A 27921-nucleotide genomic window follows, 5' to 3' on the forward strand; every position below is an offset into this window, starting at 1 on the left:
AGCGTAACCATTGTCTGTTAACAGAAACTTGGCATAGCGGAGACATAATTTAGTCGGATACCAACTCAAGAACGAATGGGCAGGTGCCCCTCAATGGCAGCCCTCCAATCAATGGCTTCGACCGGTTTTCATGACGTCGCAGTCACTCCCCATTCATCTGTCACCCCCTGCGATTTCACATTAGCAGGTCAAAAGGAATCGGGCTAGCGAGAGGGGAGGGGAGGGTGGGATAATCGGCAAAGGGGGAGAATCGGTCGACGCCATTAGTTGGAGGGGCTCCTTTGAGGGGCATCTGCCGACTCCTTCTTGAGTTGTAACCGACTATACTATACCGGTACAGCAGGCGCAGATCATACTGGCGCAGTGGTGAGGGCGGTACCAGTGCGTGTGTGCAGCCGGTGTCCGATAAACCTGCATACGTCTACACTAGTACGCTGCAGTACGGCAGCGGCCTGTGGCGCGTGCTCCTCGTATGCGATCCGCTGCATGTTCTCCTGGGTATACGTGCAGCGTCCGAGATGCGTTTCGATGCGTTTTACGACCAAAACGGCTCGGAGTGCGATCGAGAAGTGTTCACGTGATGAAAGTTGAGCCCACTCCCCACTCGCAGACGACGAAGGTTGACTCCTCCTCCGCGTTTTCCCTCAACCGCGGCGCTTAAGGCAGGGCTGATCGGCAGCTGAATGCGTCCTATAAACACCTCTCGATGTAAGACTCGATGGAGCTGTCCTCAATGTCCCTTTAGCTGTTATCGACTCAGCGCGAAACACGAGGTCAAGACGTGTCCTCGTGTTTCGCGCTGCGTCCATAACGTCCAACCAACTTGCCCCAGTCTTCCACTTTATCCCTTTAGCTGCGCGCCTTCATTCAAGAATCCTGTCGTGGACGTCTCTTCCGGGATTAATCCGTTAATGGACGTCATTATGTGGACATCAATGGATGCTGTAGAGTACGGCGTGCAGCGCGCACTTGAAAAAGCGTGAAACAGTAACGGTGCCTGCAGTTATGTACAGCGAGAGGAAACTCGACTCCTAGCTAGAGGCTTGGGTTTCGAACCGTAAAAATGCAAACGCAGCTCAGCACAACCCTGAGTTGAACACTGCGGCCGTGGCCTGCGCGCATCTTCTCACGATGCCTGCTCGGAAGCCACGACTTGTGGCTGCGGGGAGTGCGGACAGGCGTGCGTAGTCTCGCAGCCTTCTTCGTCCCCGCTGGTACTGGCGGCTTCTTCTTGAGGGTCATCGACCCTCATGTCTTCAGGCGTCGAGGGGACCTCGGGTGAGACCTCCTGAGGGTGCGCTCCGTGCTCGGGACTGTTGCGCGAATGCAGACCCGACGAGGGCGGGGGCAGCTCGGGGACGATGAACTGCACCTGCAGCGAGTCACAAAGAGCTGTTTATGCGGGAACTCAGTCCACGTGTTTCTGGCGGCCCATAACGCCCTCTATTAGCGAGCTCTATTAGCGAGCTGTTGAAATGGGAGACCCTATCGGTTAGGGGTATAGGCATGGAGGAAGGAAAGCCCATGAGAGGCCCTTGCTATCCTAGCTGCACTCCAGAACTATGCACCGGAAGTCACGTCTCTTCGGAAGGACTGCTGGATGCATATGGCCTACGGCACAGCCAAAAGTAACGCTGGGTGAAGCGGCGTCGTCTGCTGCGCAAGCGTGCTGAGACGGCGGCCAGCTGGGGGGGGGGATCTCACGTCCGGTTTCAAAATATGTGACGTAAGGCCTCTGAAGAATTATTTTTTTTCCTCCATGGGCATAGCGGAATAGCGGGGCGCCAGTACGAATGCGCGCAACAATAACGCCCCTCGGGTCATAGTTCTGCGCATGCCCACTGGTGACCCGGTATTCCCCAATCAACCTAACCTACAAAGTCTCCCTATTCTAAAACTCGCCGCCCGTAGTCCTTTCTGGCAAAGGCTTCGTGCCAAGAGGCCTTCGACGGCTGTGCTCGCTGCGACGTCAGTGCGATTCTGCCGTAAGACATATATGAGATTGTCCGGGTTGTCTTCAGTTAGGCGCATGCGAATATTCGAAATTTTCAAATAGAGAATCGAATATCCATGTATTTGATCTGGTGATCAAATAACGCATGTTCAAAATTATTCGAAACGAATCGAATCCGTTCTAAACTTTACGAATATATAGGTTTTAATACTGACGGTGTAGTTTCTTATTTTTTTTTTTTTTTGGATGGGGAGGGAACGGCGACTTTTTCGAAAACAGTGCTCACTCCGATGCCGCACAGCATGCTGCCGCGAATGGTTTGTGCGGAAAGGAGGGATCAACATGGCGGAGCGGTCCATTTGTGTGGCGACGTTTATAGTGCTCATACATACGGCCTTCAAGGTTGGGCGACCCGAAAGGGTTCAGCCGGCATTGCAGATTTTGGAGGCCATGGCTAAAACTCTCGTCTCTCTCATCAAATGGAATTTGGCGACAGTTTGTACACTCCGTCGTCATCAGTAGCAAAAGGTAATTTTTCTCTGCGTAAGACGTGACGGTCACAGAGTAACTACAGGACATGTGTGTTGCGCCTTTCGACAACTACAGCTTTAATTCCGTGACGTATAGCGCCTCTGCTAGCCCTTGATTGTTTCTTATGAATATTCATTTTTTACGAATATCAGGAGAACAAGGTTCGATGGCTTGAACGTACTACTTCAAACTTGCAAAGAGGAGCTAGTGCCTTGACGACCAGGAAGAAACTTTTTCTCGCGGTGTACCAAGAGGGCTCCAGTCAAACGGGAAAGTATACATCAGTGTGAAGGGAGATTATGTTGGGGAAAAAAAAATTAATGCCCTGATAGTTTTTCTTATATGTGAGTTGCAAAAAATCTATATCACCTATCCAACACTCGCAGTATGCTGTAATCAGTTGCGGGGTTTTGGTGTGAACACTGACGGGTTGAAGCCGTCAAGCAAGCACTGAGGAGCTCGAGAAGAGGACCAACTAGATGTAGAACATGCATCGCAAAATCACCAGAGAACTCACGTTTCTCGCTTACCGGAAAAAAAATACAGATGCTGATACGCGAAAAAAAGAAAACGATCTGGGAAGCGCCTCATACGTACCGAAGTAAGACATGATGTTGGGCTAGTCGGTTCATGGTTAGAGCGAAACAAAACTGCGCGAAGAAGACGGGACAAAAGAAAGGCACGAATACCAACTAGCCCAACTTAATGTTTTACTGCGCTTTGTGTGTGTGTATTCGTGCCTTTCTTTTGTCCCGTCTTCTTCGCGCAGTTTTGTTTCGCTCATACGTACGTGAGCCTCATGCGATTTAGTCGGCTTGAGCAACCACAAAAAAACGCATGGGTGCAGACCACCAACTTTGATTTCGAAAGGCTTAAACGCCACGCAATAATACTAATAAAAAACGCGCAGTCTTATTTCGAGCCCGTGTGACTGAATTCATGTTAGAGGATGCTCTTGCACTCAGCATCCAGAATGATGCTGAATGTTTTTGTCAATTCCTTTGAAATGTCTTTAATTGCGGTACTGTTCTGAAATTAAATTAATCTCCTCTCCGCGCTCCATGAAGCACGTAATGATTCTGCACTGTATGTACTGACAGCAGGTCCGAAGATTAGCAGTGGTCACGCGCCAGTCGGGGGGGGGGGGGGGGGGGGGGAATGTCCCCGCTGATTACACATGTAATTATAGCTGACCGATCTTCTTGCTGCTAGAGGAGAGCGGAATTTCTGTCTTCCTGCGTGTTAATATCTGCGAGGTGGTTTAAAGGGGCTCTGATACACCGTCTGAGGAGAGTACACAGACTCGCTCAGTCACTACATTTTCTCGTCATGAACTCCCGAGCCAAATAATACCCCTCTACACGCAGCAGACACCCCAATAGCGCTGGAAAGTTGGCGAGTCCTTTCCGGCGACCTTTTCAAGCTCGCATCCTCCACCATCGCACACGCTGCTGCGTAATTCTGTTCACAGACAGATTCTTTCAGGCGTCACGCAACTACCATGGCCGTAGCTATAAAGCGCTATGAAGAGGGAGGCGACAGTACTGCGGCGAAGGCGAACCACTGTCAAAGCTCGCATGTGCGGAGGAGGCCACTCTCTGCGGAGGTGAGGAAAAGCATGGAGTGGGATTGTATCTACTCAGCGCGGGTGAAGCTACCAAACCGCACAGCAAAGACCGCCTACCGTTCATGCCCATGGATGATTTCAGCCATATAGGGCTCGTGCCTTTCTCCGAAGCCCCCGCTCAGTTTCGCGATGTAGGCAGAAAAGCGTAAACATTTCGCAAAATTTATTTTTTATGCTCGCTTCTGTGTATGCCAGGTGTTTCAGGGAAAGTGAACACTTATTAAAAAAAAATAGGGTTTTTGAAGTGACGAGAAACTTTCTGCGGCATAGTAATATCAGTGGTGGCGGACGTCAAAAAACAGGCGAATCATGTGAACTAATAGTAATGGGATTAACTAAATTCTAATAGTTAACTTTTTAACTATTGCCGATAGACACTTGATTGCTATTACAGATTTGTAGCCGGCGGTCAGTAATAGCTATATCAGTTTTTAGAATTTCGAAAACGCGATTGCCCTCGGCTCTGCGGCTCGACAAAATTTCGTGATTTCGACTAGTTACGTGCACTGGAGGGGTTACTTTGCCTGCATGCTTTTCTAAAGCACATGTATTTTGGCACGATGAACCCAGATTTTGTCGAGCCGCAGCGGCGAAGGTAATCGCGTTTTCTAAATTCTAAAAACTGACATTGCTACTTATAACGGCCGGCTACAAATGTCTGATTGCAATCCCGTGCGAGAGGGTAACAGTTAAAAAGTTCACTCAAATTTACTTTATCAGTTCACTAGTCAACATGATTCGCCTGTGTTTTGACGTCCGCCAACACTGACATTACTATGACGCAAAAAGCAGAAGCTTTTTGAGTTCGCCTCAAAAACCCTATTTTTTAAAAATAAGTTATTACCTTCCCTGAAACACCTGCTATTGCTTCTGTGCTGTGCAAAAAATTCAGCTAAATGTTCGCGCTTTATCAAGATTAAGAGCGAGCTATGCCGGACTGCTCTAAGTGCACAATGTCGGCTAGGCTCAGCTGCAAGTGGGACCATCGATTGTCAGTATGGCTAGATTATTCATGGACTGCACCAGGGCTTAATTGAAAGAAACTCCCGTGCTATTAATTACACCGCGCTGTCAGACCCATGGCCCTCGAGCGCTTTTCTTTGAGCTGAAGGCTAGGCAAAAGAGCATGGCAGTAAGCGACATCACGCAGATTCTTGGCAGCGCAAAAGCCACTTGATGCGCTAGCATTCCAGTACGCCAGCCATGAAATAGTCATTGCAACTTTATATTGCTCTATTTGGCACTGTGCTTCGCGCCCACGTTTTCTACACGCGAAGACGTCACGATCTACAACGCTGCCCCCACCTCCTCCCTCTCCGCAGCACTGGGATGCATGCACCAGTGTCCGAGAAAACGAATCCTGAGCCTCGCAGGCACTGCAACGACTGGTCTGTCCAAGCACCTCTTACTGTTCGTCATGGCTCTTTGCCCATCTTGAAAATTAAGTTTGGTTTCTGAGGAAAGAAAAGAGCGCAGCAACTCGAAGTTCTTTCCGCACCCGTCCTCCCGCTTGGGGTAGAAAACAGAGTTCTCATGGAGCTAGCTAACCTTGCTTCTATTCCTTTTCCTAGCTTCGGAAGCTACACAAAGCTCTTCGCTATACCGGAACACACGATAAGCGCACCTGAGCGTGGTGGTGGTGGTGTTTTTTCTTCTGCGAGGCCAGGCGGAAGCTTCGCCTGAGCGGCGCGCAGTTCGGGTACGCCCTCTGGGACGCGTCGTCGCCGAACAGCAGGTCCCGGTGGCGCATGCTGCGCGAGCCCAGCTCGCCGTCCTCGTCGTCGTACGTCCTGCCGGTGACCCGGTCGTGGACGAGCGTCACCAGGATCACCGCCAGGATGAGCGCCCCCACGATGGTGAGCATGATGCCGATGGAGGCCAGGGTCTCGGTGGCCACCAGCACGGCCCCGCTGAGCAGGGCGAGGAAGGCGAACACCAGGTTGAGGATGAGGCCGCAGCAGCGCCGCGTGCAGAGGTACAGCGCGAGCAGGCCCGGGATGACCACGGGGCTCGAGATGAGCAGGTACTCCCACGAGGCGTGGCCCGGCGGCTCGGCGACGGCGAGCGCGATGGCGAAGCACAGCCCGACGCCCAGCAGGGAGAGGAAGCCGAGCACGCCCAGGTAGCGGCACAGGCGACGCCATTTCGGCCGCTGGCTCTGGAGAGGGTTCTCGCCGGCGCTCTCGCTGATGGCGATCAGGCCCGGCGCGTAGTTCTCGGCGGCCCACATCGTCACGTGCCGGCCGCTGTGGTCATTGCCCGGCGCCCTGCGACACGAGGAGACGTCACACAGGCTTCGTACGTGGTAGGCCGCGTCTTGCAGAAGGACGCCACACAAGGCGAATCAAACACTGCGTAACTCGCCGCCTGTACAGGCCTTTATAAGAAACAGTACGCGAGGCAGCAGACAGACCGCCTTCAACGGTGTTCGCTCTTTCGAGAATGTTTTTCGTTTTTAAATTTTGCTGTTACGAAGAACGAAAATCACAGTCTGAAGTCAGGCTGACATGTGGAGAAAGTGAAAATCCTGCCACTGCGTAGGTGCGGGGGGGGGGGGGGGGGGGGGGGAGATAAAAAAAGGTTTATGATGGGTGAGGGTGAAGATAGGATGGCTGCATGCATTTAGTTTACCGTCATTAGTAGTTGGCCTACAAATCTCATTCTGCGTTTAAAGTGGAGGCCCAGATTAGTTATATAATCCGGCAGGGGGCCTCAAATGTCATCGCGATTAGAGTAACAGTAACTCTAATCGCGATCAGCGGCCGGTCGTCCAGACCGACAAAAGCTGATGAAAGCGGCAAGCTTTACCAAGAAGCGAGGGAAGTAACAAACTGATGCCAAGTCACGAAATCTGAAGTTCTAAAAACAACGCAGTATTAGTAAAACAATCAGAACTTCTCAGCAGGCCAAAAGTAAGTGGTAATCTCAGGTATTTCGGAATGTGTCGGGGACGATGCGCGAGTACCGAAGACAGTGAAAGGGGAGGTAGCGGTACTCCCTACGCAAGAATACACCTATCTGGGCGTAAAAAGGGGTAAACTGCTCTCTAGCGTACACCCTTTTTTAAAGGGTGTGCGCTAGAGGAAAACTATATACCTTTCTGTTTAGAGTGTACGCTGTCTTCGGCGGAGAGAAGACGGCATAAAGGAGGGCACCGAAATGAGAGTAGCAGCGTGCGATCAACTTGAGAAGGGGTGGATAAGTGGTGCAGCTCATAGGTGAAGGCCAAGGCCCCAGAGAAATTCGAGAAAGAATTACCTGGTACACAGCCCATACAAACTGCTGATTAAGCCTTTCCTCTCCCCAATTGTACCACCACAAAAGGTGCGATGCACAGCCCGTTTCATTCGGGAAGCATGCAGAGCCAAAGGCGTCCTCTGTCCTTGTACAAAAGTCCTCACCTAAGTGACCATCACCTTCGCACGTCTCAATTCATGGCATAACGTTTCACAGAGTAGCAACTACACTACAAACATAAAGGAGTAAAAAGGGAGTAGGCTGGCCTCTAGCGCACTCCTTAAAGGAGTGCGTTACTCCTTAAAGGAGTGCGTTAGAGGGAGAACTTACTTCCTTTTTACCCCAATATAGGCGCATTTATGTTTAGAACGACTAAAGCGAGAAAGAATAGCTCCCGCAAACTTTATTCCTCTTTGCCTCCGTTTCATTAAATTTGTTATATATACAGTGTATTAAACACGCTCGCGCACGTGCTCAAACGCGCACGCGTGCACAGATAAGGATTTCTGTGCAAATGGCTTTACGGATCCTGATTCGATCTAGCGGAAACTTGCACATCGTGCAGCGACGTATGCACTTGAATAATCCGTCGGCTCCAGCCCTTTGGTGAGGGATTGAAGAATGGTGCGCACAACGAAAAGACCACGACACTTTGTTTACCTCCTCGTCTAGTGCCTCTTTCTCGCCGTTTTTGATTTCCTCGGCAAACGAGGTTTGGTTTGCTTTTATGGGGGTTGAACGTCCCAAAGCGACTCAGTCTGTGACGGACGCCGTAGTGAGGGGCTCCGGGAATTTCGACCATCTGGGGTTCTTTAACGTGCACTGACATTGCACAGTACACGGGCCTCAAGAATTTCGCCTCCATTGAAATTCGACCGCCGCGGCAGGGATCAAACCCGCGTCTTTCGGATCAGCAGCCGAGTGCCATAACCACTGAGCCATATTTCTGGTTAGTATTTCTTTCCACTTACCTAAACCCCTGCCCACACAGCGGCTGACTGCGCGCGTTTGCTGCGCCGAGGGGTTCGATTGATGCCGCCGACGACGAGCATGTTCGTTCTTTTTCTGCGTCCTCATCTCAGTGCGCGGGCAGGGTTTTCTTGACCTACAAAACATACTTGTGGAACCAGGCAGGCAACACGTTCTTCGTTAAAAGAACGCCTATTGCGGATTCTAAATTGTGAGAATGTGGGCTACAGAAGCAGAGCGTAAACGGGAACTGCAGACAGCCCTGTCCTTGCTCGCGGCTCTGATTTGCAACCCTGTCTATTGAAGTCGATGTTTGCATCAACCCAAAAGGCAAATGAGAAGAAGCAACACAGCGAGTAACGAAGTCAAGAAGCAGTACGATGTTTCGGACCCTGTTCTTCGATCCCAGCGAAGCGCACACTAGGAGTGGTTGAAATGTAAAGCGCGAAGCTTGTGACGTAATGACCTGCATGTAGATGACTGGCATGGTTCCATCCGTACACTTTATCGGGCGCCGTTTTTATACCGACTCGAGCAAAATGGGCCTCATCAGGCTGCAGCGTTGCTCTAGTCAGTTCGATGGCCGCACTTGTGCTCGCGCTGATGCTTTCTGAACCTTCCAGCAAATCTTCCAGTCTCGCCGACGCGGCTGCAGTCAGCGCAACGGATATGGCAAATAACCTCGGGGAAGTCGTAGTGCATGGCAGACGGTCCTTCACGTTGACCAGTATACGTTGACAGATATATTGTACGTCTACCTAGATTGTGCGCCATTGTCCAAGTAGGGGAAGGAGCCGAGATTAAGCTGGGATCTCCAGAGAATCTATACTGTATATGCTCTTTACGCGTCAGCCGCCGCGGTGTCTCAGTGGCTATGGTGCTCGGCTGCTGTCCCGAAAGACGCGGGTTCGATCCCGGCTGTGGCGGTTGAATTTCTTTGGAGGAGAAATTCGAGGCCCGTGTACTGTGCGATGTCAGTGCACGTTAAAGAACCCCAGGTGGTCGAAATTTCCGGAGCCCTCCACTACGGCGTCTCTCATAGCCTCAGTCGCTTTGGGACGTTAAACCCCATAAACCAAACCAAACCAATCTTTACGCGTCAAAGACGCCGTCTTACTTTTTAAGGCGGAAGCCTTACTTGCCCCATTGAGCGAAAGCCCGTCAGTGTGTGTGATGATACTCGATTTTACCCATGAAAGATGGCGTCGTCATGAAAGACGGTCGACGCATCCGAATGCAACCTGATGCGGCAGCCGGTAGGGGAGAGGGGCGTTGGCCGCGGTCGACAGCGTGCACGATGTTAGCGGGAGGGCCTTCGTCTTCTCATATACGTAAGCAATATTTTGTGTAGCCCTTGACCCATTACCAACGAACGCTTCCCTCTCGCAGCGCCGCCAGACAATCTGGACAACTGCCACGGCTGCCCTGCACACCGGGACGACGCCGACCATGTGCTCCCCGACAAGCAAACAAACAAACAAACAAACAAACAAACAAACAAACAAACAAACAAACCGATAATAAAAAAACGTCCTCCATCTGCATCCCTCTTCGCCGCCGTATATAAACAAGCCTTTCGTGAGTCATCACGCAGCGGCGTGTGATTGAAATCGGCTGCTGGCCGCGGAAAATCGGCGAATGAAACATAATTGCGTGTCGCGTGTCCTTCGCGCTCTGCAAGGCTGTTGCATAAGGGGAAGCGGTGAAGGAGGCGATGACCCGGACTGATACGTCAGCGCTATCGATCGACGCGCCGTGGCGTTTGCCAAGTGTCCCGGCAACCACGGCTGTGCGCTGCCGCCCTGTTAGGATGCCCGAGTGTAGGTTTGGCAACGACGTGGCCACGGAATCGCGAGGATAAGGAGTGCTGACGTCGACCTCCTCGCAGATGACTATGAATGCAGCAGGGCCGGCCACCTTGGCCTCGTTTATGACACGCCTGTCCTTGCTCCTGTTATCTACGTCGCGGGTCAACTTCCTCTTCCTACTACGGACGCCCGCAAGACCGCTCTGGAGCGGTGTGCCTCGCAGTGCGTTAGTGATATGCCAGCCACTGGCAGTTCTGAGAGCATGTGTTGGTTTACTGTTGCGTCACTGGGAGCATTGCCAGAGTTTCGCCTCCGGGTTTGGCAGGTATATAGTAGCTGCTGCTTAGTGAATCGAGTACAACAAATCACCTTTGCGATGACAAGTTTATGTCTCCTGGCAACGTAATAATTTTAGGTTATAATTGAAAACCCTGCGTATTTGGCGCAACTCAAGCCGACAGTGTCGTGAACTAACACTTACAAGAAACAGGAAAAATAATTTTTGAACACTGCTAAAGAATCAGTTTGTGCACTATGCAGGCTCTACAGAACAGCCCAGAGCCGTTGGAAGGGCGCCGCTCTACGCAATCTACCTGTTATAGCTAGTTCCGCTTGTCTGCAACACTGGGCTGTGGTAACCATATACCTTCCAAGCCCGGCGGTACGGAGAAAACGGATGCGGTACTCTGAAAATTTTTCCAGTGACTCTATTACCAGTCTATGCTGTGTGCTCCGTAAACCGAAACTGACGATGACTGCGAATGATCAGTTCAAAAATAGTCAGGGATACCACGCTAAACCAACAAGCAGCGTTTATAATGCGTGTGCTTAAAAGGACGCTGAAATGGTTTCGATGGGCATATTATAGTTCGACAAATGTGTAGAGGTGGTCTAGCCACGATGGCAGCAGTCAAGTGCGGCATCCTGGACCAAAGACCGACCACGGCGCCCAGTGACCCGTAAGGGTCAAGAACACTTCAAATTTACCAGCAATGAAGTTTTTTTCCATCTATCCACGCGCGGTGAGGTGCGTCGCCCTAATCGCGGTTGCGAGCTACTGCGAGCAGCGATTTTTTAAAAAAATATTTCTAAATCGTAGGGTCCTCGCTGAGCTTTCAAATTTGACTCGAATACCAAAAAGACCACCTTTACTAGAATATGCCCATCGGAATCATTTTAAGGTCCCTCTAATGCACCGACCGAGCACGCAGACTTGCGTTTTCCTTTTTCAGCGTTACGCAAAGCGCTCGGCACAGGGACTCCGGAACAAAGCAGTAACAAAGAAAAATTGGCCCAAATAGCAACAATCATTGAGGACGAAATAAGGAAGTGCCCCCCGGAAAAGTCGGATCATGATGAATGAGAGCGGCATATTCCTTGCGAACAAAAACAAAACAAGTGAAACAAACCGCTGGGAAGGAAAAAGAAGCCACGAAGCTGGTGGGACAGGGAAATAAGGGAGGCCGTCGAACAACGACGTATGGCTTTGAGACAGCGCAGAGAGGCGCAGCTTCCTCAAGATGAAATAGACACAATATGAGAATCATATATCGACAAAAGAAACTAGAATTACATAGGCCTCGTTCGGGGTAAATATAAAGCAGGCCACTGATCGCTGGCTGGCTGAAGTTCTCGAAACAACACAGAACGGAAAATTTTGGAACCACAGAAGCTTATCACACACAAAAAAAAAATCAAAGAAAGCAGAAATATATTCGTGATGCAGAAAGAAACTGCTTAGAGCAGGACGGCACTTTAAAATACGTTAAAGCATTTATGGTAGACAGTAGGGCAATCCCTCGAATGGAGAACCAGTAAAGGACGACATAACGGAAAGTTTTCATTTTAACGATATTAACTGGAGTAGGCCGGATGAAGATATTCCTAAATGCACAACCGCGGGAATCGCCGAAGTTTCACTCGGACTGATTAATGAACTTGGTCCATGCAGTTAGGAACCGTCGTTAAAGCATTGAAATTGTAAACAGACGTATATTACACAAGCTGACGATGCAGTGGAATGAATTTGATCTACAGACGAACACCGACCTGTGACGTAAACAAGATTCTGTTGCAATGCTGTCTCCGGTGGGGGTGCGGCTCATATGAATGCATGTAAACGAGAGTTTTCGACCTCTACTCCTCGGGGTGCAACTTCCTATTTCGATGTGGATAAGACCTTCAACGCCTCACAGTGTGAAACCGAATTTTGCTACGTGGTGGTATGGCACAGGCTATGGTATTATGACCGCATAATCATATGACTATGACCATTGAGTACCTGACCTTGACCTGTGATCTTGAAATTTGATTTTAGACGGTGGAGCCCATGCTTAACAGAGCTTTCGCTCGTGTAACTAGGTTCAAGCCACGTTGAACCCCAGCCATTTTTTTTTATTTCACAGCGCACCTAGGAGGCAGTGTCCCTTCGAGGAGATTCTAGAACAGACTGTGAAAGTATGTAAGGTCACTTCAAAGCCGATTTATTTGCAAAATACAATATGTATGTTCGGAGTTAACCTCGACTTGGGGGTACTGGGTGGGAGCGTGGTTCATAGAAACAGATGTAAACAAAACTTTCCAAGGTAATTTTCCCATTTCACGGTGTACCTATGAAGGTGGCCGTTAACAGCTGGCGAGTACTTAGAGCGTGAAAAAATATGCACATCACTTCGGAGCAGATATATTTTTAGAGTGAATGTGAGTTGTTATTCCGGCCACGCCACCCTAAAATGTAATGGCGCTCAATCAGCTCGGTGCTTCTTCGAATCGGACATGCTTCTCGTGTAACCAGGCATGCTGCCGTGTGCGCTACATTTTCTCGAAATTGCAACATTCGTTCCAACGAGATTGCCTATACAGTTCTAATGGAAGACAGTTCTCAAGCGGCATGAAAAGCGAACCGCGTACCCTAGCGGACGACGAAGCCGCTGATGCCACCTGTCATAGAGTTAATAGAGTGTTTTAGCATAGAGAAGACCTGCTAGCGTATGCCAGCTGCGCGCCCGCAGTGGCAGGTGCGCGTCTCGTCTTGCTCAACATCCTGCAATGCACATGCATGCTCAGCTGGCATACGCAAATATCTACGCTGAAACGACTTCGCTATGCTAAAGCACTACAACATACTGACTCTAGAGCGAAACTGGCCACCGCACTCCCACGTATGCCCTCGCCACAGTCTTACTAACCGTGCCGGCCGCCATTTTAGTAACGCCGTTTGATAGCCAGCCGTTGTTTGCTCTGCGGGAAAAATACGCGGTGCACTAATCTGGCAACAATATCCTCAGATCACGTGATTCCAACCAGTACCATTAAGGCCGTCGCAGAAAGTATTTCTGAACCGTTTTGATAAGATCAGAGTGCACATGAGTGCGGAAGAACTCTCTTCAAAACCAATTTCGACGGTTGTTGAAGCACTGAGTTTTGATTTTGTTGAATGGTACGACAAAACAGCGCTGACGGACGGGACGGAAGAAGAGACAGGCACATGCGCTGACTAACAACCAAATGGTTTATTGCGAAAGAGGGGAGCAATATAAAGCATAGAAGGGAAGAAAATGCGGTACGAACATGACATGACATATATACGGCAAATCATCACTGATTAAGAAAGGCGATCTCCTGTGGGAATAGAGCTACCGATGGTTGGCTTACACATGAGTTGCCTAATGCGTGAATGTGAAAAGTCGGCGCGAGGTGTGATCTCTATACTTGGCGATGACAGTGGTCTGGTTCAGGTTGGTGAAGCCCCTGCCGTGCTCAGGACTCCAGAGGCGCTCTGCGTTCTGTCATAGACTTGAACAGTATTACTTACATCGGAAAGTTTCAAATATCTCATTTGTGGATGGCTTCCTGCAAGTCAGCGTTAGAAAAGGCAAAAAACTCGTTCACAGGAAAACTACAAGTTAAAAACTGCTGGTTCATCGTAACTGACTATGAAAGTCCTATGGCTTCCAGAACATCTGGAGGATGTGTACATTCGGGACGCCCTGCGTTCTTGCGGCAGAGGGACATCAATTACGGTTGAAAACTGGAGGGCAACGGAAATGGAGCAGATGCGGACATTGAATCGAGATATTGTGTTGATGCTCGCTGATGGTGTCACAGTCAGTGACGTTCCTTTTGACTGTCTGGTATTCAGTGTCTCGTTTTAACTCCCGGAAGACCTCCGCTCTGCCTATACGGTGCCACAAAGTAGGTCATATCCGTCGTCACTGCCGTACTCCGCGCTGTGGCCACTGCCAACGTTTTGGCCACTCTACTGAAGAGTGCGTCGTTTCCTATGCGGACAAGCTGCGGGGTAGCCTCCAACCTACGGATGAAGCCCTACAGGGGCATTTCATTGATGCTACTGGCAGACTATCGGAAGCAGCCCCTATCGGAGCTGTTAATGATGGCTCATCGAAAGATTAAGACGCAGTTTCTAGTGTCGCGCGTGCTGCATACGTGTTTGTTGCATCTCAGCCTTCTCAAGAAGAACAGCTGCCTCCTGTCGCCGAGCTGTCCACGGATTTCCCTGCAGCGGAAACGTCTGTCGCGTGCATCAGTGCTGAGAAGGCCGCTGAATTTCGGGGTAGTGGAGCTGGGCCTGCTGCGACATCGCCTAGTCCGTGTTCTGCAGAGTAATCCGGTGGCGTGAGTGGGTGCACCAAAGAAAAGCCTGAAAACCAGCGCTGTGTTCAGCAGCCTGGTGAATGCTCAAGTACAGACCCATGCTGTGAAAGTGTGGCTACGAGGCGGGTGCACACCGTCAACATCTGGATCATCGGAGGAGACGGAAGAGGTTCTTCTTGCCAGACATAAGCCCCGCCGCAAAGCGTCCAAGAACAAGCCATCGCGTCCCTCCACATCAAGGAGAAAGGGAGCTGCTTCAAGAGAGCCCTCGTCCTCTCACTCACTGCCTGACCTCGTGGGTTCAGCGCCAGTAGTCCATCACAGCGACCGCCCAGCAAATGAACTTCGCAACTCTGAATGTCTGTGAACTCCGTACTCGACAGAAACAGGTACAACTACGCCGCCTTTTTCGGGCTGTCGGCTAGACTTTGTCGCTGTACAGGGGACCAAGATACAGTGATGACGCGACATAAAGCCCTCTGGTTTTTTCTAGCAGGTTACAACGTCTGTGTGTCACATTATGCGGGTCTTTCGGAGGATAGCATCCTGTTTCTGAACAAAAGCATGACCTATTCTGACCTTGTGTGCCGAATTGATACTGAGAGGCGGTTCATATGTTGGGACTTTCGGATGTGTTGGCGAGTTGTGGTGGTTAATTAACATCTACGTACGCTTTCCGTGATTAGGCAGAGAGAGTAGATTTTTTTTTTTGAAAATCTCTTCTTGAATATCAGTGCCATGTTGCTTTGATGGACGACTTCAACTGCGTGCGTAACCCTAATGATCGCTCTAGATCGAATAGAAGTAGGACAGAAGTTCTTCAGTGCTGTCTAGCATCGCTGAAAACGCGGGCCTACCAAACACGGGGCTATCTGCTCCTATACACGTATCCCAGGAAATTAGCATGCCCGTCTGGACCGGATCTACGTTTCTTCGGCTCTCGTTACCCAACACACTTCGTGTTGTGTAAAGCCAGTGATTGTGTCTATTGGTGAATGTAGCCGCCCTAAGTTCCGACCTCGTTGGGCTCTTTTGAAGCTCAATGCTACGCTGACTGGCGATGAGGGTTTTAGAGCACGCGTAAATTTAGCTTTCCAGTCTTGTTTCTCGAGTTGAATTCATTTACATGCAGCTTGGGAGATGTTTAAGCAGGAAATGGGAGGCATAGCAATTGAAATTGGTTCGGTTAGGTCCTACTTTAAAAAAAAAAGGTGAAGAGAAGAAGTTACTGAAAACACTCTATAAACTTTACGATATTCACTGTAACGCTCATGGTTTGTACTCGGAGAAAATCGCTGGCGTAGAGTGCTAGCTTCATCAGTTTGACGCGAAACGCCACAAGGCTGCCCGTATTTGGTCCCGAGCAAACTGCGCCTTGCACCCTGAAGAACCGACTCGTCAGGCGATGCTTGATGAGCACCGTCATGCGGTTGCGAAGAGAATATAAGGCATTATAGTGAAACGGTATATATAATATGCCTTATATATATTGTCACGGACGCCGGTAGAACGTTCTGTCCCTGGCGAGCACACTGGGCGGAGCGCAACCGGCCGACCCTAGCACCGAGCAGAAGAGGACGAAGTCCGGCGCGCGACAAAGGTCGAAGACAAACCGCACGGGGGCGCTGGTAGAGTGTGGCATTGCCCCTCCCCTCTGGAAAGGCATCGACTCGATGGCTGAGATTGAGGGGGAGCCACGGGTGTGCGTGAACCGAGTGCCGGGCGCGGAACGTGGGGAGAGTTGTTCTAGCGGGCATGGTATGGCTTGAGTCTTGCGACGTGCACAACTTCGGATGTCGGCGGGCGTCTTGAAGAACGAACACTCCCTTGCGGGAGCACTTCATACGTAACGTCGCTGAGTTTGCGGAGTACCTCGTAGGGACCGAAGTAACGGCGCAAAAGCTTCTCGGAGCGACCGCGCTGACGGATGGGGCTCCAAACCCACACTTGATCTCCAGGCTGGAAAATGACTTCGCGATGACGAAGGTTATAGCGGTGAGCATCGACTTCCTGCCGCACGCGGGTTCGTTGCCGAGCCAGCCGGCGGGCAGCTTCTGCATGGCGAACGAATGCATCAGCGTCGGTAACGGATGGGTGCGCAATATCGGGCAACAACATCGTGTCCAACATAGTCACGACTTCACGACCGTGTACCAAACGAAATGGCGTGAACCCCGTCGTCTCTTGAAGGGCAGTGTTGTAGGCAAACGTGACGTACGGAAGTATTGCGTCCCAGTTCTTGTGGTCATCGTCGACGTACATAGAAATCATATCAGCGATAGTCTTATTGAGGCGCTCGGTTAGGCCGTTGGTTTGAGGATGGTAAGCTGTGGTCTTACGATGACTTGTGCCACTGAGCCGCATAACTTCCTGAGTAAGCGTAGACGTGAACGCTGTGCCTCGGTCAGTTAAAACAACAGAAGGGGCGCCATGGCGGAGGACTATGCTGATGATGAAAAAGTCAGCAATTTCAGCAGCAGTACCGCGGGGAAGGGCTTTCGTCTCACAATACCGGGTGAGGTAGTCGGTTGCAACCACAATATACCGGTTACCCAATGATGACGTGGGAAATGGGCCCAGTAAGTCCATGCCGACTTGGTGGAAAGGAATTCTCGGCGGAGCAATGGGTTGGAGCAAGCCAGCCGGCTTGAAAGGTGGTTTCTTCCGACGTTGACACTCGCGGCAAGTGCGCACATAACGCTTGACAGCCGCAGAAAGCCTGGGCCAGTAATAACGGTGACGAACTCGTGCCATCGTTCGAGAAAATCCGAGGTGGCCGGAAGGAAGCTCGTCGTGGCACGCCTGCAAAACGTCAGTGCGGAGCGCCGTTGGAACCACGAGCAGGTAACCAGAGTCCGTCGGGCCGTAATTTCGTTTGTAGAGGACGCCATCTCGCAAGCAAAACGACGACAAGCCACGCGCGAATAGACGAGGTGGTAACGAGGCGGTTCCCTCGAGATAATCGATGAGTGGGCGCAATTCCGTGTCGTCTCTCTGTTGTTGAGCGAGGGCGGACGTGGTCAGAGCACCAATAAATAGAGGGTCATCTTCGAGGTCATCAGAGCTGGACGGGATAGGAGCACGGGACAAGCAGTCTGCATCGCTGTGTTTGTTGCCCGACTTGTAGACAACTGTAACGTCAAATTCTTGCAAGCGAAGGCTCCAACGAGCTAGCCGGCCCGAGGGGTCTTTAAGATTCGCGAGCCAACACAGTGAGTGGTGGTCACTCACGACCCGAAACGGGCGACCATACAAGTAGGGCCGGAACTTCGTTATCGCCCACACAACAGCTAGGCACTCCTTTTCAGTGGTTGAGTAATTTGCCTCGGACCGTGACAGCGTGCGGCTGCCGTACGCAATCACGCGTTCAACACCATCTTGCAACTGGACGAGGACTGCACCGAGGCCAATGTTGCTGGCATCGGTGTGAAGTTCCGTGTCCGCCTCCTCGTCAAAATGGGCAAGAATGGGCGTTGTTTGTAGGCGTTCGCGGAGCTTTTCGAAGGCGTCCTGCTGTTCCTGTGCCCAGACGAAAGGCTGATCGTCTTTTGTCAGCCGTGTGAGAGGCTCAGCCAGCCTGGAGAAGTCTTGCACGAAGCGTCTGTAATATGCGCAGAGGCCAAGAAACCGGCGCACAGCTCGCTTATCAGTCGGAGTCGGGAACGCAGCTACAGCGGCCGTCTTGTCAGGGTCGGGGCTGACGCCCTCAGGTGTCACAACATGGCCCAAAAACTTCAGCCGTTGGTACGCGAAGTGACATTTTTCGGGTTTTAGAGACAGACCGGCTGATCGGATTGCCGTCAATACTGCACTCAAGCGTTTGAGATGTTCTTCGTAGGTCGCAGCGAAAATAACCACATCATCAAGATAGACGAGACACGACTGCCATTTGAGGCCAACCAGGACAGTGTCCATCATTCTTTGAAAGGTGGCAGGAGCGGTACACAGGCCAAAGGGGAGCACCTTGAACTCGTACAAACCGTCGGGGGTTATGAACGCGGTCTTTTCACGGTCACGTTCATCGACTTTGATCTGCCAGTACCCACTGCGTAAATCAAGAGAGGAAAAGTAGCGGGCATGACGCAGGCGATCGAATGAGTCATCAATTCGGGGCAACGGATAAACGTCCTTTTTAGTAATCTTGTTGAGGCGACGATAGTCGACACAGAATCGGAGAGTGCCATCCTTCTTGGCGACCAGCACAACGGGCGAAGCCCACGGGCTTGTTGACGGCTGGATAACCTCGTCGCGGAGCATTTCCTCAACCTGCCTCCGAATCACCTCCCTTTCTTTCGCAGACACTCGATAGGGGTGGTGTTGTATAGGCCTCTCGCCTTCATCAACTACAATGCGGTGTTTAGCGACCGATGTTTGCCGAACTTTAGAAGTGGTCGCAAAGCAGTCACGAAAAGAGTCGAGGATCATGAGGAGGCGGTGTTTCTGATCGGCGGTTAGGTCGGGGTTCACGTCAGTCAGAACGGGGGCGTCAGACGTCAATTCATGGGTATCGTTGAGGGTCAAGGCGCAGTGGGAGACTGAGTCACTAATTTCATCGAAATAGGCTATGGCTGTTGCTTGCGGCAAGTGGCGGTATTCGGTGCTAAAGTTGGTAACAAAAAGCTGCGTTCGCATTCCGCGGAGGGAAGCAACACCACGCGCAACGCAGACTTGTTGACTCAACAGTAACGACAGGTTACCTTCCGCAATCCCGTGAGGCGTGCGTGGGTTAGAGCATTCCACCGTAATAAACAAACTGGAGCGTGGTGGTAGCGTGACATTGTCATCACACACGCGAAAGACAGGCCTGTCGGGCTCGCTTCTGCCGGCTGTGGCACACTGAGGTGAGAACGTCACGACAAGTTCGCGGAGGTTGATTATCGCACCGTGTTCTCGAAGAAAATCAAACCCGAGGATGAGGTCCTTCGAGCAATGAGCCAACACAGCGAAGCAGGCAATGAAGGTTACACCGCGAATCTCCATTCTAGCGGTGCAGACGCCAAGCGGTGTCACCAGATGGCCTCCAGCTGTCCGGATGTGCGTTCCAGGCCAAGGTGTCAGGACTTTCCTCAGGACAGTCGCCAGACCACGACTCATGACGGAGAAGTCGGCGCCGGTATCTACGAGAGCAGTCACGCGGCGGCCATCAACGATGATCGGGATTTCAGCCGAAGCTTGGTCACCTTCGGAAAAACGCTGTGTGGGGGTGGTCGGACTTGGGGATCGTTCTCGCGGTCGAGTTGGTGCGTCAAGCGGAGACGTCTCTGGGCGTCGAAAGGTCGTAGCGGCGTGAGGTCGGAGGTCGGGTGGCATGCTAACGTCGGTGAGCGGAGGATGTTCGTCATTATGTCCAGTGACGGCGGCCCTACCTCCGGGGGTCGCCGTACTCAGTTTTCCCGGCGCGGGCTGGAGGACTGCCGGACGTAGGACTGGCGGGCTGGTGAAGACATCCGTCGAGGTGACGGTGACCTGGACTGACGTTGGGCAGTGGGTGCAGGTGGGACATTGGCCGCTAGGTACTGATCGATCTCGCGAGGTCGTTCACCATAGCGTGGCAGGGGTGCGTCTGGCGAAAAGCCGCGCAGGCCAATCCGGCGGTACGGGCAGTGACGACGGATGTGGCCTGCTTCGCCGCAGTGGAAGCACAAGGGCCTGTTGTTAGGCGTGCGCCACATGTTTGCCTTCGTGACGGGTGGGCGGTCGTCTGGCAGCGCTGCCGTATACGGGAATCGGCGGGACGGCGCGGTAGGGGCAGGAGAGTAGAACGCCGGCGGTGGTGGCGCAGTACTTCGCAATGCCTCGCTGTATGTCATCACATAGGGCGCTGGCGGTTGGGGAGGCGGAATGGGCTGCACCGTGCGGCGTATCTCGTCACGGACAGCATCGGAGATGGCGGTCACACTAGGAGGCTGCTCCACAGAGCGAAGCTTCTGCAGCTCTTCGCGCACGATGCTCCTGATGAGCTCTCGGAGGGAGGTGTTCTCATCCCCGGGCTTCGGAATGTGGCACTCCACAGCAGTTATGTTTGATGGACGGCCGTAGTGCGCAAACCGCTGTTGCAGGGCGCGCTCCATGCCTGCCGCTTCCTTCGCAAAATCGGCGACTGTAGCCGGAGGATCGCGCACGAGCCCAACGAACAATTGCTCCTTCACTCCCCGCATCAAATGGCGCACCTTCTTGGCTTCAGACATCGAAGGATCAGCGCGGTTGAAGAGCCGGGTCATGTCCTCCACGAACATCGCCACGCTCTCGTTTGGCTGCTGCGCCCTCGATTGCAAGGCCAATTCAGCACGCTCCCGCCGTTCGTTGCTGCTGAAGGTATGCAGCAACTGCCGCCGGAAGTCTTGCCAGGTGTGGATGGCGGACTCGTGGTTTTCGAACCACGTCTTGGCGGCGTCCTGGAGGGCAAAGTAGACGTTCCGAAGCTTGCGGTCTTCGTCCCACAGATTAAATTCAGCAACCCTGTCATACCCGTCCAACCAGTCCTCCACATCCTCAAACTTGTCACCATGAAACGACGCAGGCGTGCGAGGCGTATGAAGAAGTAGCGGTTGCGAACTCACAGATGGCTGGAAGGTCTGGCTGGCCACCGTAGAGGTCATCGTGCGGGATGGTGCGGTGAGGGGTTTGTACTCGGGAGCTAAGCCTTTCAAGCGGCGGCTTGACTTGTGGACAGGTGTCGTGTCCAGGGGGTGTGGCGGAGCGCTGGAGGTTCCTGGGACCTCTTCGTACATGGATCGTACCCGGCAGCTGCACCAAAATGTCACGGACGCCGGTAGAACGTTCTGTCCCTGGCGAGCACACTGGGCGGAGCGCAACCGGCCGACCCTAGCACCGAGCAGAAGAGGACGAAGTCCGGCGCGCGACAAAGGTCGAAGACAAACCGCACGGGGGCGCTGGTAGAGTGTGGCAATATAATATATGCCTTATATTATATATAAGGCATTATAGTGCCTTGCTAAGTAGCACGGATTTAATAATAGCGGAATTCGAGAAATACTACGCATCTCTGCTTCCCGCTTCCTCCCAAGCCTCAGGTCCTGAGGGTGTGTCGCGCTTCGTCTCCCTTGTGAAGCCCCTTTCAGAGGAGGAGTGCTCGACGATAAGTGGCCCTTTAACTGTAGCCGAACTACAAGATGCCAGTAAAGACGCCTGGGCCTGACAGCCTTTCTGGAAAAATTTTCAAGGCCTTTAAGCCCCTCTTGAGTCCCCTTCTACTAAAGGTATTCACCATTAGTCAGAATATCGGAGTTCTGCCGCAGACGTTTACAAACTCAAATTGTATTGGTACAAAAGAGCTCTGATAAAGAAAAAATCGCGATATGTAGAGGGCTGTTAGTCCATTATGCTATCTAATGTGGACTATAAGATTTTTGCAATAGTCTTGGAGAATCGATTACAGTTTGCAATGTCGACTGTTATTGGACCTCATCAGACATGTGGTTGGAGGGGCCATTCCATTCAGACAGACATATCGCCCGAGAAGGTCTACAGTTTTGCAGCAACTCCCAGGATCAGCTAGTGATGCTTCAAATTGACCTTCGAAAGACCTTTGATCGTGTCCAGCACAATTTTCTGTTCTCCCTTTAAAAGCACCTTATTGTTGATTCAGACGTCTACGAGAGAATACGTCTTTGCTACAATAATTGCTCCACCTGCTTAATTGTAAATGGTTCTCTTTCACAACCCGTGTCCATCTTTTTGCCTGTCAAACAGGGGTGTCCATTATCGCCACTTCCGCTCGCACTCTACATAGAGCCGATGTATTAGCATTCTGCAGAGTAGTCACGCCACTCGAGGTTTCCGTATCCAATATAGTGAGGTCACAGTATTAGCGTATGCAGATGACCTGGCGTATTTCTGCGCAGACAAGCCTAGCGTGGATAAAGTTGTTCGCTTAACTGATCAGTTTGGCGCAGTTTCGCGTGCCCAGATGAACTGTTCCAGGAGTTGCGATCTGTGGTTTGTATTGTGGGAATCTTCACCAGCTGAATATGCTGGTGTGGCGTGGACGTGTATACCGCCCAAGTACCTTGGCGAACCAATAATCGCGTACGTGAAAATCGGCTGTACAGCGCTATCCTCGGCAATAAAAAAATTATGTTTTACAAACTATTCACTTAGCCGCATTTTCTATTCATCGCTTTCATAGAGTTTTTGCAATTTTGTTTGGGGATGTCTCATGCAACCTATGCGATGTGATTACCTTTTCCAACCTTTCAGCGCGGGTGGGCTAGGTTTTAGTCCCTCTTTATGGGCGGAAGATTGCTGCTCGCTTTATGTTTTAATGTGATAGTAATGCCAATATGGATAAGACAGTTAAAGTAGCCGAAGAGTTCTACACCAATCTATATGGCAGCTAAAGTAATCAGGACGTTAGTGAGAGGCAGTAGCGTACAGCAACTGGGCACCCTGCCAGTAACGAAAAAGGAAGACAAGAAAGCGTTTGGGGCATTCCAAAGGGGGAAAACAGCTGGTGAGGATCAGGTAACAGCAGATCTGTGGAAGGACGATGCGGCGATTGTGCTAGAAAAACTAGCCATCCTGCACCCGCTATGCCTTTTGACCTCGAGTGTACCAGAACACTGAAGAACGCTAACATCGCATTAATCCATAAGAAAGGAGACGTCAAGGACTTGAAAAATTACATACCGATCATCTTATTGTCCGTTTCCCGCAAGGTATTTACTAAGGTAATCGTTAATAGTGTCAGGACAACCTTAGACTTCAATCCACCAAATGATCAGGCAGGCTTTCGAAAGACCGTATTCACAATGTCAATCAGGTGATATAGAAATGCGTAGAATATAGCCAACCCCTATGTATACTGCAGCCTTTATACATACGAGAAAGCATCTGACTTAGTCGAAACCTCAGCACTCATGCAGGCATTGCGTAATCAGAGTTAAGAGCTTTACGTACACATACCGGAAGATATCTATAACGGATGGACAGCTACCATATCCTCATAAAGTCAGCAATAAGATACCAAAGAGAAGGGTGTCAGGCAGGGAGACACGATCTTGCCAATACTATTCACCGCCTGTTTACAGGAGGTATTCCGGGGCCTGAAATGGGAACAGTTGGGGATAAGAGTTAATGGAGAATACGTAAGTAATCTGCGATTCGCTGATGACATTGCCTTGTTAAGTTACCCTGGAAATTAACTGCAAAGCATGATTAATGAGTTAGACAGGCAGGACAGTACATTGGGTATAAAATTAATATGCAGAAAACCAAAGTAATGTTCAACAGTCTCACAAGGGAACAGCAGTTTACAATTGGTAGTGATATGCTGGAAGTGGTAAGACAATACGTCTACTTAGGGCAGGTAGTGACCGCAGATCCGAATCACGAGAGTGAAATAACTAGAAGAAGAATCGGGTGCAGCGCATTTGGCAGATTCGCTCAGTTCATGAATGACAGTTTGCCAATCTCACTCAAGAGAAAAGTATATAGCAGCTGTATCTTACCGGTACTCACGTTTGGGGCAGAAACGTGGAGGCTAACGAAAACGGATCAGCTTGAGTACAACGCAGCGAGTTATGGAGGTAACGTTAAGAGACCGGGAGCTGGCAGAGTGGGTCGGGGATAAAACGCGGGTTTTACGACATCCTATAGACAAAATTAAGAGGGAAAAACGGGTTTGGGCAGGGCATGTAATGCGAAGGCAAGATAACCGATGGTCCTAACGGCTGATGCTGATGCTGAAATAACGTTTAACAATTCCCGTTCCCGCTGCTCGCGGCGACGTCTGCTGACTTTTCTAGAAGGCGAAATTCTAGAGGCCCGTGTACTGTGCGATGTCAGTGCACGTTAAAGAACCCCGGGTGGTCGAAATTTCCGGAGCCCTTCACTACGGCGTCCCTCATAGCCTCAGTCGCTTTGGGACGTTAAACCCCAATAAACCAATAAACCAAACCATTTAGCGCGAATTCTGGCTCACGACGTCGTACGGCTCGCGTGAAGTCAGAAGTGAGAGGTTGGCTGGCCTTGAAACATCACACCTTTTATTTACCTACCGCGTCTGACACACTCGTAACACCAGTTATATTCCACCAGTGGTACCCCTCCCTCTACAAACCCTAGAACCCGCCATACTCAATGATTCTGGGCAAAAGCATTTTTGAACCGGAACCAGATGTAAGACAGTTACCGCACCATTTCCTTTCCTCAAAAACCTATTTCCGTATCCAAATTGTGACGCAACCGTTAGTCCTACACCGGTGCGTTTGGTGTGACGCGATTTCCCTTGTATATATATTACGTCTCTTAGGCTGGCGGGTAGTTCGCGACAAGTATTCGAACCGAGTGTCCGAGTGTTTCACTCGGACCTTTGCGTATAGAACGTTTGGGGAATCAGCATTCGGAGGCGCCTCTTCATTTTATTCCTCACTGCGCAACCTGCGTCGAGGTCGAACGCTCACGATCACACACTAATGCCTTCAGAGCACGCAATCAGTTTTAAGTGCCCTCTGAATTTTTTCTCCCAAAGCACGCGACAGCGCACACCCAAAGACACCGTGGAACCCGAAAAAGACACTAATATGACACACTATTTGCTAATGACTGCATGCTGCTCCCAATCTTCCCCCGCACATTCCGGCATGACAGCAGTGCCGAGCGGACAGATGAAGCTTGAATGAATACTGCAAGGCCTTTTCAAGGGTGAGTAGCACATTGTGGGTGTGACCGCGCTGTTTTACGCGTCAGGAAGTTCATTGTACTGCTGCAGTAAATTTTTTCATCGAGTGCCCTCTAGTTTCTGCCGTCGTCGAAGAATGAAATGCGACTAGAGTTAATGAAACTCTGGCGAAGCGTACATGCTTCGGGAAGCTCAGGAAGCATGCCAGTAGCACAAACACTAACGCGGCTTCTACCTGAAAGCTGGCTGTCGGCGAGAACACTTCAGACAGGCAGCGCACAGTGCTAATATACCTGAGGCCGCACGTTTCGTTCTTTGAAGTCTGTGCAAATGTGATACAGGTTGTTCGCGGAATCCGGCGAGCGCGTTTCGGCAGCCGCATACCGTGACCGGGAGGATGGCCGCCGGACGCAGTAAGCGGTCAGGTGTGCAAAGAGGAGGGGAACTGCGCACCTTTGTTGCGCGACACCGGCAAGCACATCCGAGCTTCAGCCGAGGTCCGGACCAGTTGTGCGAAAGCCTCAAGTTGACGTCCCCGTGTAAACCGACGGAGCAGTCACCGTCGCACACCTGAGAGCGCGGATTCACTCCTCGTCGAGGGGAGGAACCGGGAGGGACCAAGCGGAAAAGGACGGCTCCTCTGCGTCAGCGTCAGGGAGGATGGGTTCTGTAATGCCGCCACCCTAGTAGCCCAACATTTGAAGCGACTTCTAGCGTCGTAATTTAGCGCCAAGAACAACTTCTTCAAGCCAAAAATGAATGGTTTAAAAGAAGACCTTACCGCCGCCAGAGGGCGCCCTTTTTTTTCGCTGTAGGGAAGATTTCCCTCTAAAAATGTGGGACTCGGGCGCAGTGTGCTGGGAAGCGGCTCGGGTTGGGCGGATCGCTTTCCAAGCTCCAGCAGTCACTGGAGTGGCTGGCAGCGCCCCCTGGGGCGTCTGGCGGCAAGCAGCTGCGCTAGGGGCGCAGTACGCTGGAGCCCGACCGGGGGCGGTGCGCATGGATCGATGCGTGGAGGTGTTGCTGGGTAACGCTTGTACGCAGCGCTGTGCCGGCGCGTCGTTCGGCCGCAAGGCCGCACGTAGTGGCGGTATCGAAGTGCAGGGCCACGCTGTAGCGTCTCGAGTTGAAATCAGCAAAGATGAGTAGCGATAATAGATACTCCGATCGTAGTACGTTTAATGAAGGAGATGCCGGAAAAAGCACGAAGGACACACGCTGGCATTATGATTTCGTAATGACAAGCCATAGTTGCGTGACTGCCTTCTTATTCGAGATGAAGATTGCAATAACCATTGAGCCGTCATGCGTGGAGACGGTAGTGGAGGTTGCACTCTACCGTATACGAACACTGCAGCGTACGCCCTGAGCAGCCGGGCGTGCAGTAAATAACTGTCAAGAGGAGGAATAAAAGCAATGCGTATGTAGTGCGTAAACTATTGAAAGACGGCGCTTGGCCGACGAAGGAGTGTAGTTATATAAACTGTTTACAAATAGCTTGCGCGATGCCCTTAACTACAGGAATGTGTCCCCTGGCGAATTCTAATAGCAGAACTAACTAATAGCTTATTTCCTTGTCGACAACTAACAGACACTTAGGCTAATAAGAAATGCTTCAAACAGAAAATATACAAGGCTATTAGATTTCCTAGCGCTGCGATGTAGGGCCATCACCGTGACAGAGGACTCCATTTAAAGCACGCGTAAGCACATTAGCGACGTCCTTTGGGGGCACAGCAACATCATAAGGGCGTGCAGAGCTGGGAACCTGTACACTTACAGTGTATAAATAGCAGCCTTCATTGGAACCTTTATGGCCACTCTGAACAGCGCAGCCATGTGAACTGGCGGCAAGTTGTTGACCTGCGAAGCTATGAAAAAAAAGTTGTTATAACTGGATGTTATGTGTCCTGCGAAACTGAGCAGGTTTGCCAGCGGTGTGCTGTTAACTGACGACCACAATAATTAGTGCTGTTCTCGTTTCAAAATGCACATATTTCTCCCTCTTAGACTAACCCAAACATACTATATCAGACTAACAGCAAATACAAGAATGTATTAGGTCAATACATACTTGTATCAGAATTTTCGACACTTTTTTGCCAATCGATACTTGGAATACTGAATTTTTAAAGGTCGGTCTTCATTTCCCCGGAGGAATCTTTATAGTATAGATTCCTCCGGGGAAATGCTGCCGCTACTTCGAAATGGTGACGCTCACAATCACAACCCCTTATTTTTCCATCTCAGTTCTCATTATGAAAACTGCACGAAATCTCCCCTTGCATTTTATTCATTTTCCTACGCGCTCGCCTTTTGCGCGCCTCATTGATCGCTCCGAAAAGAATCGTGCGAACAAAGGGACCTGGACAAATCTAGACAGGGTTTGCGCAAACAGGCACATTGCGTAAGCAAGGTCGCCCGTTGACTTCTGCGCACGGGCGCTAGCAAGTATACGCTTCGTGGGGAGTGGCAAGACGTGGCCCTCCGTCTATACAGTGCCGAAGCAGAGTCACGGCGTTTGGCATCGTCTCGAGTG

The 27921-nt window shown here is 51.0% G+C and overlaps 2 protein-coding genes across 2 annotated transcripts in view; one reads left to right on the forward strand and one right to left on the reverse strand.

Moving 5' to 3' along the window:
* The window catches only part of LOC149371550 (short-chain dehydrogenase/reductase family 9C member 7-like), a 393612-nt gene that overhangs the window by 337769 nt on the left and 27922 nt on the right, over positions 1–27921 (forward strand). The window lies entirely within an intron of this gene.
* Positions 268–26043, reverse strand: LOC149371555 (uncharacterized). Its single transcript, XM_089585195.1, has 3 exons — positions 25836–26043; positions 5737–6379; positions 268–1372 (listed from the first exon to the last, which is right to left on the reverse strand). Exons 2-3 carry the CDS (start codon positions 6340–6342, stop codon positions 1127–1129), a joined length of 852 nt encoding a protein of 283 aa, XP_089441321.1. The 5' UTR covers positions 6343–6379; positions 25836–26043; the 3' UTR covers positions 268–1126.

This window comes from Amblyomma mixtum, chromosome 1 (genome assembly GCF_055824585.1).
Source record: "Amblyomma mixtum isolate Tamu chromosome 1, ASM5582458v1, whole genome shotgun sequence".
In the NCBI taxonomy this organism is placed as follows: domain Eukaryota; kingdom Metazoa; phylum Arthropoda; class Arachnida; order Ixodida; family Ixodidae; genus Amblyomma; species Amblyomma mixtum.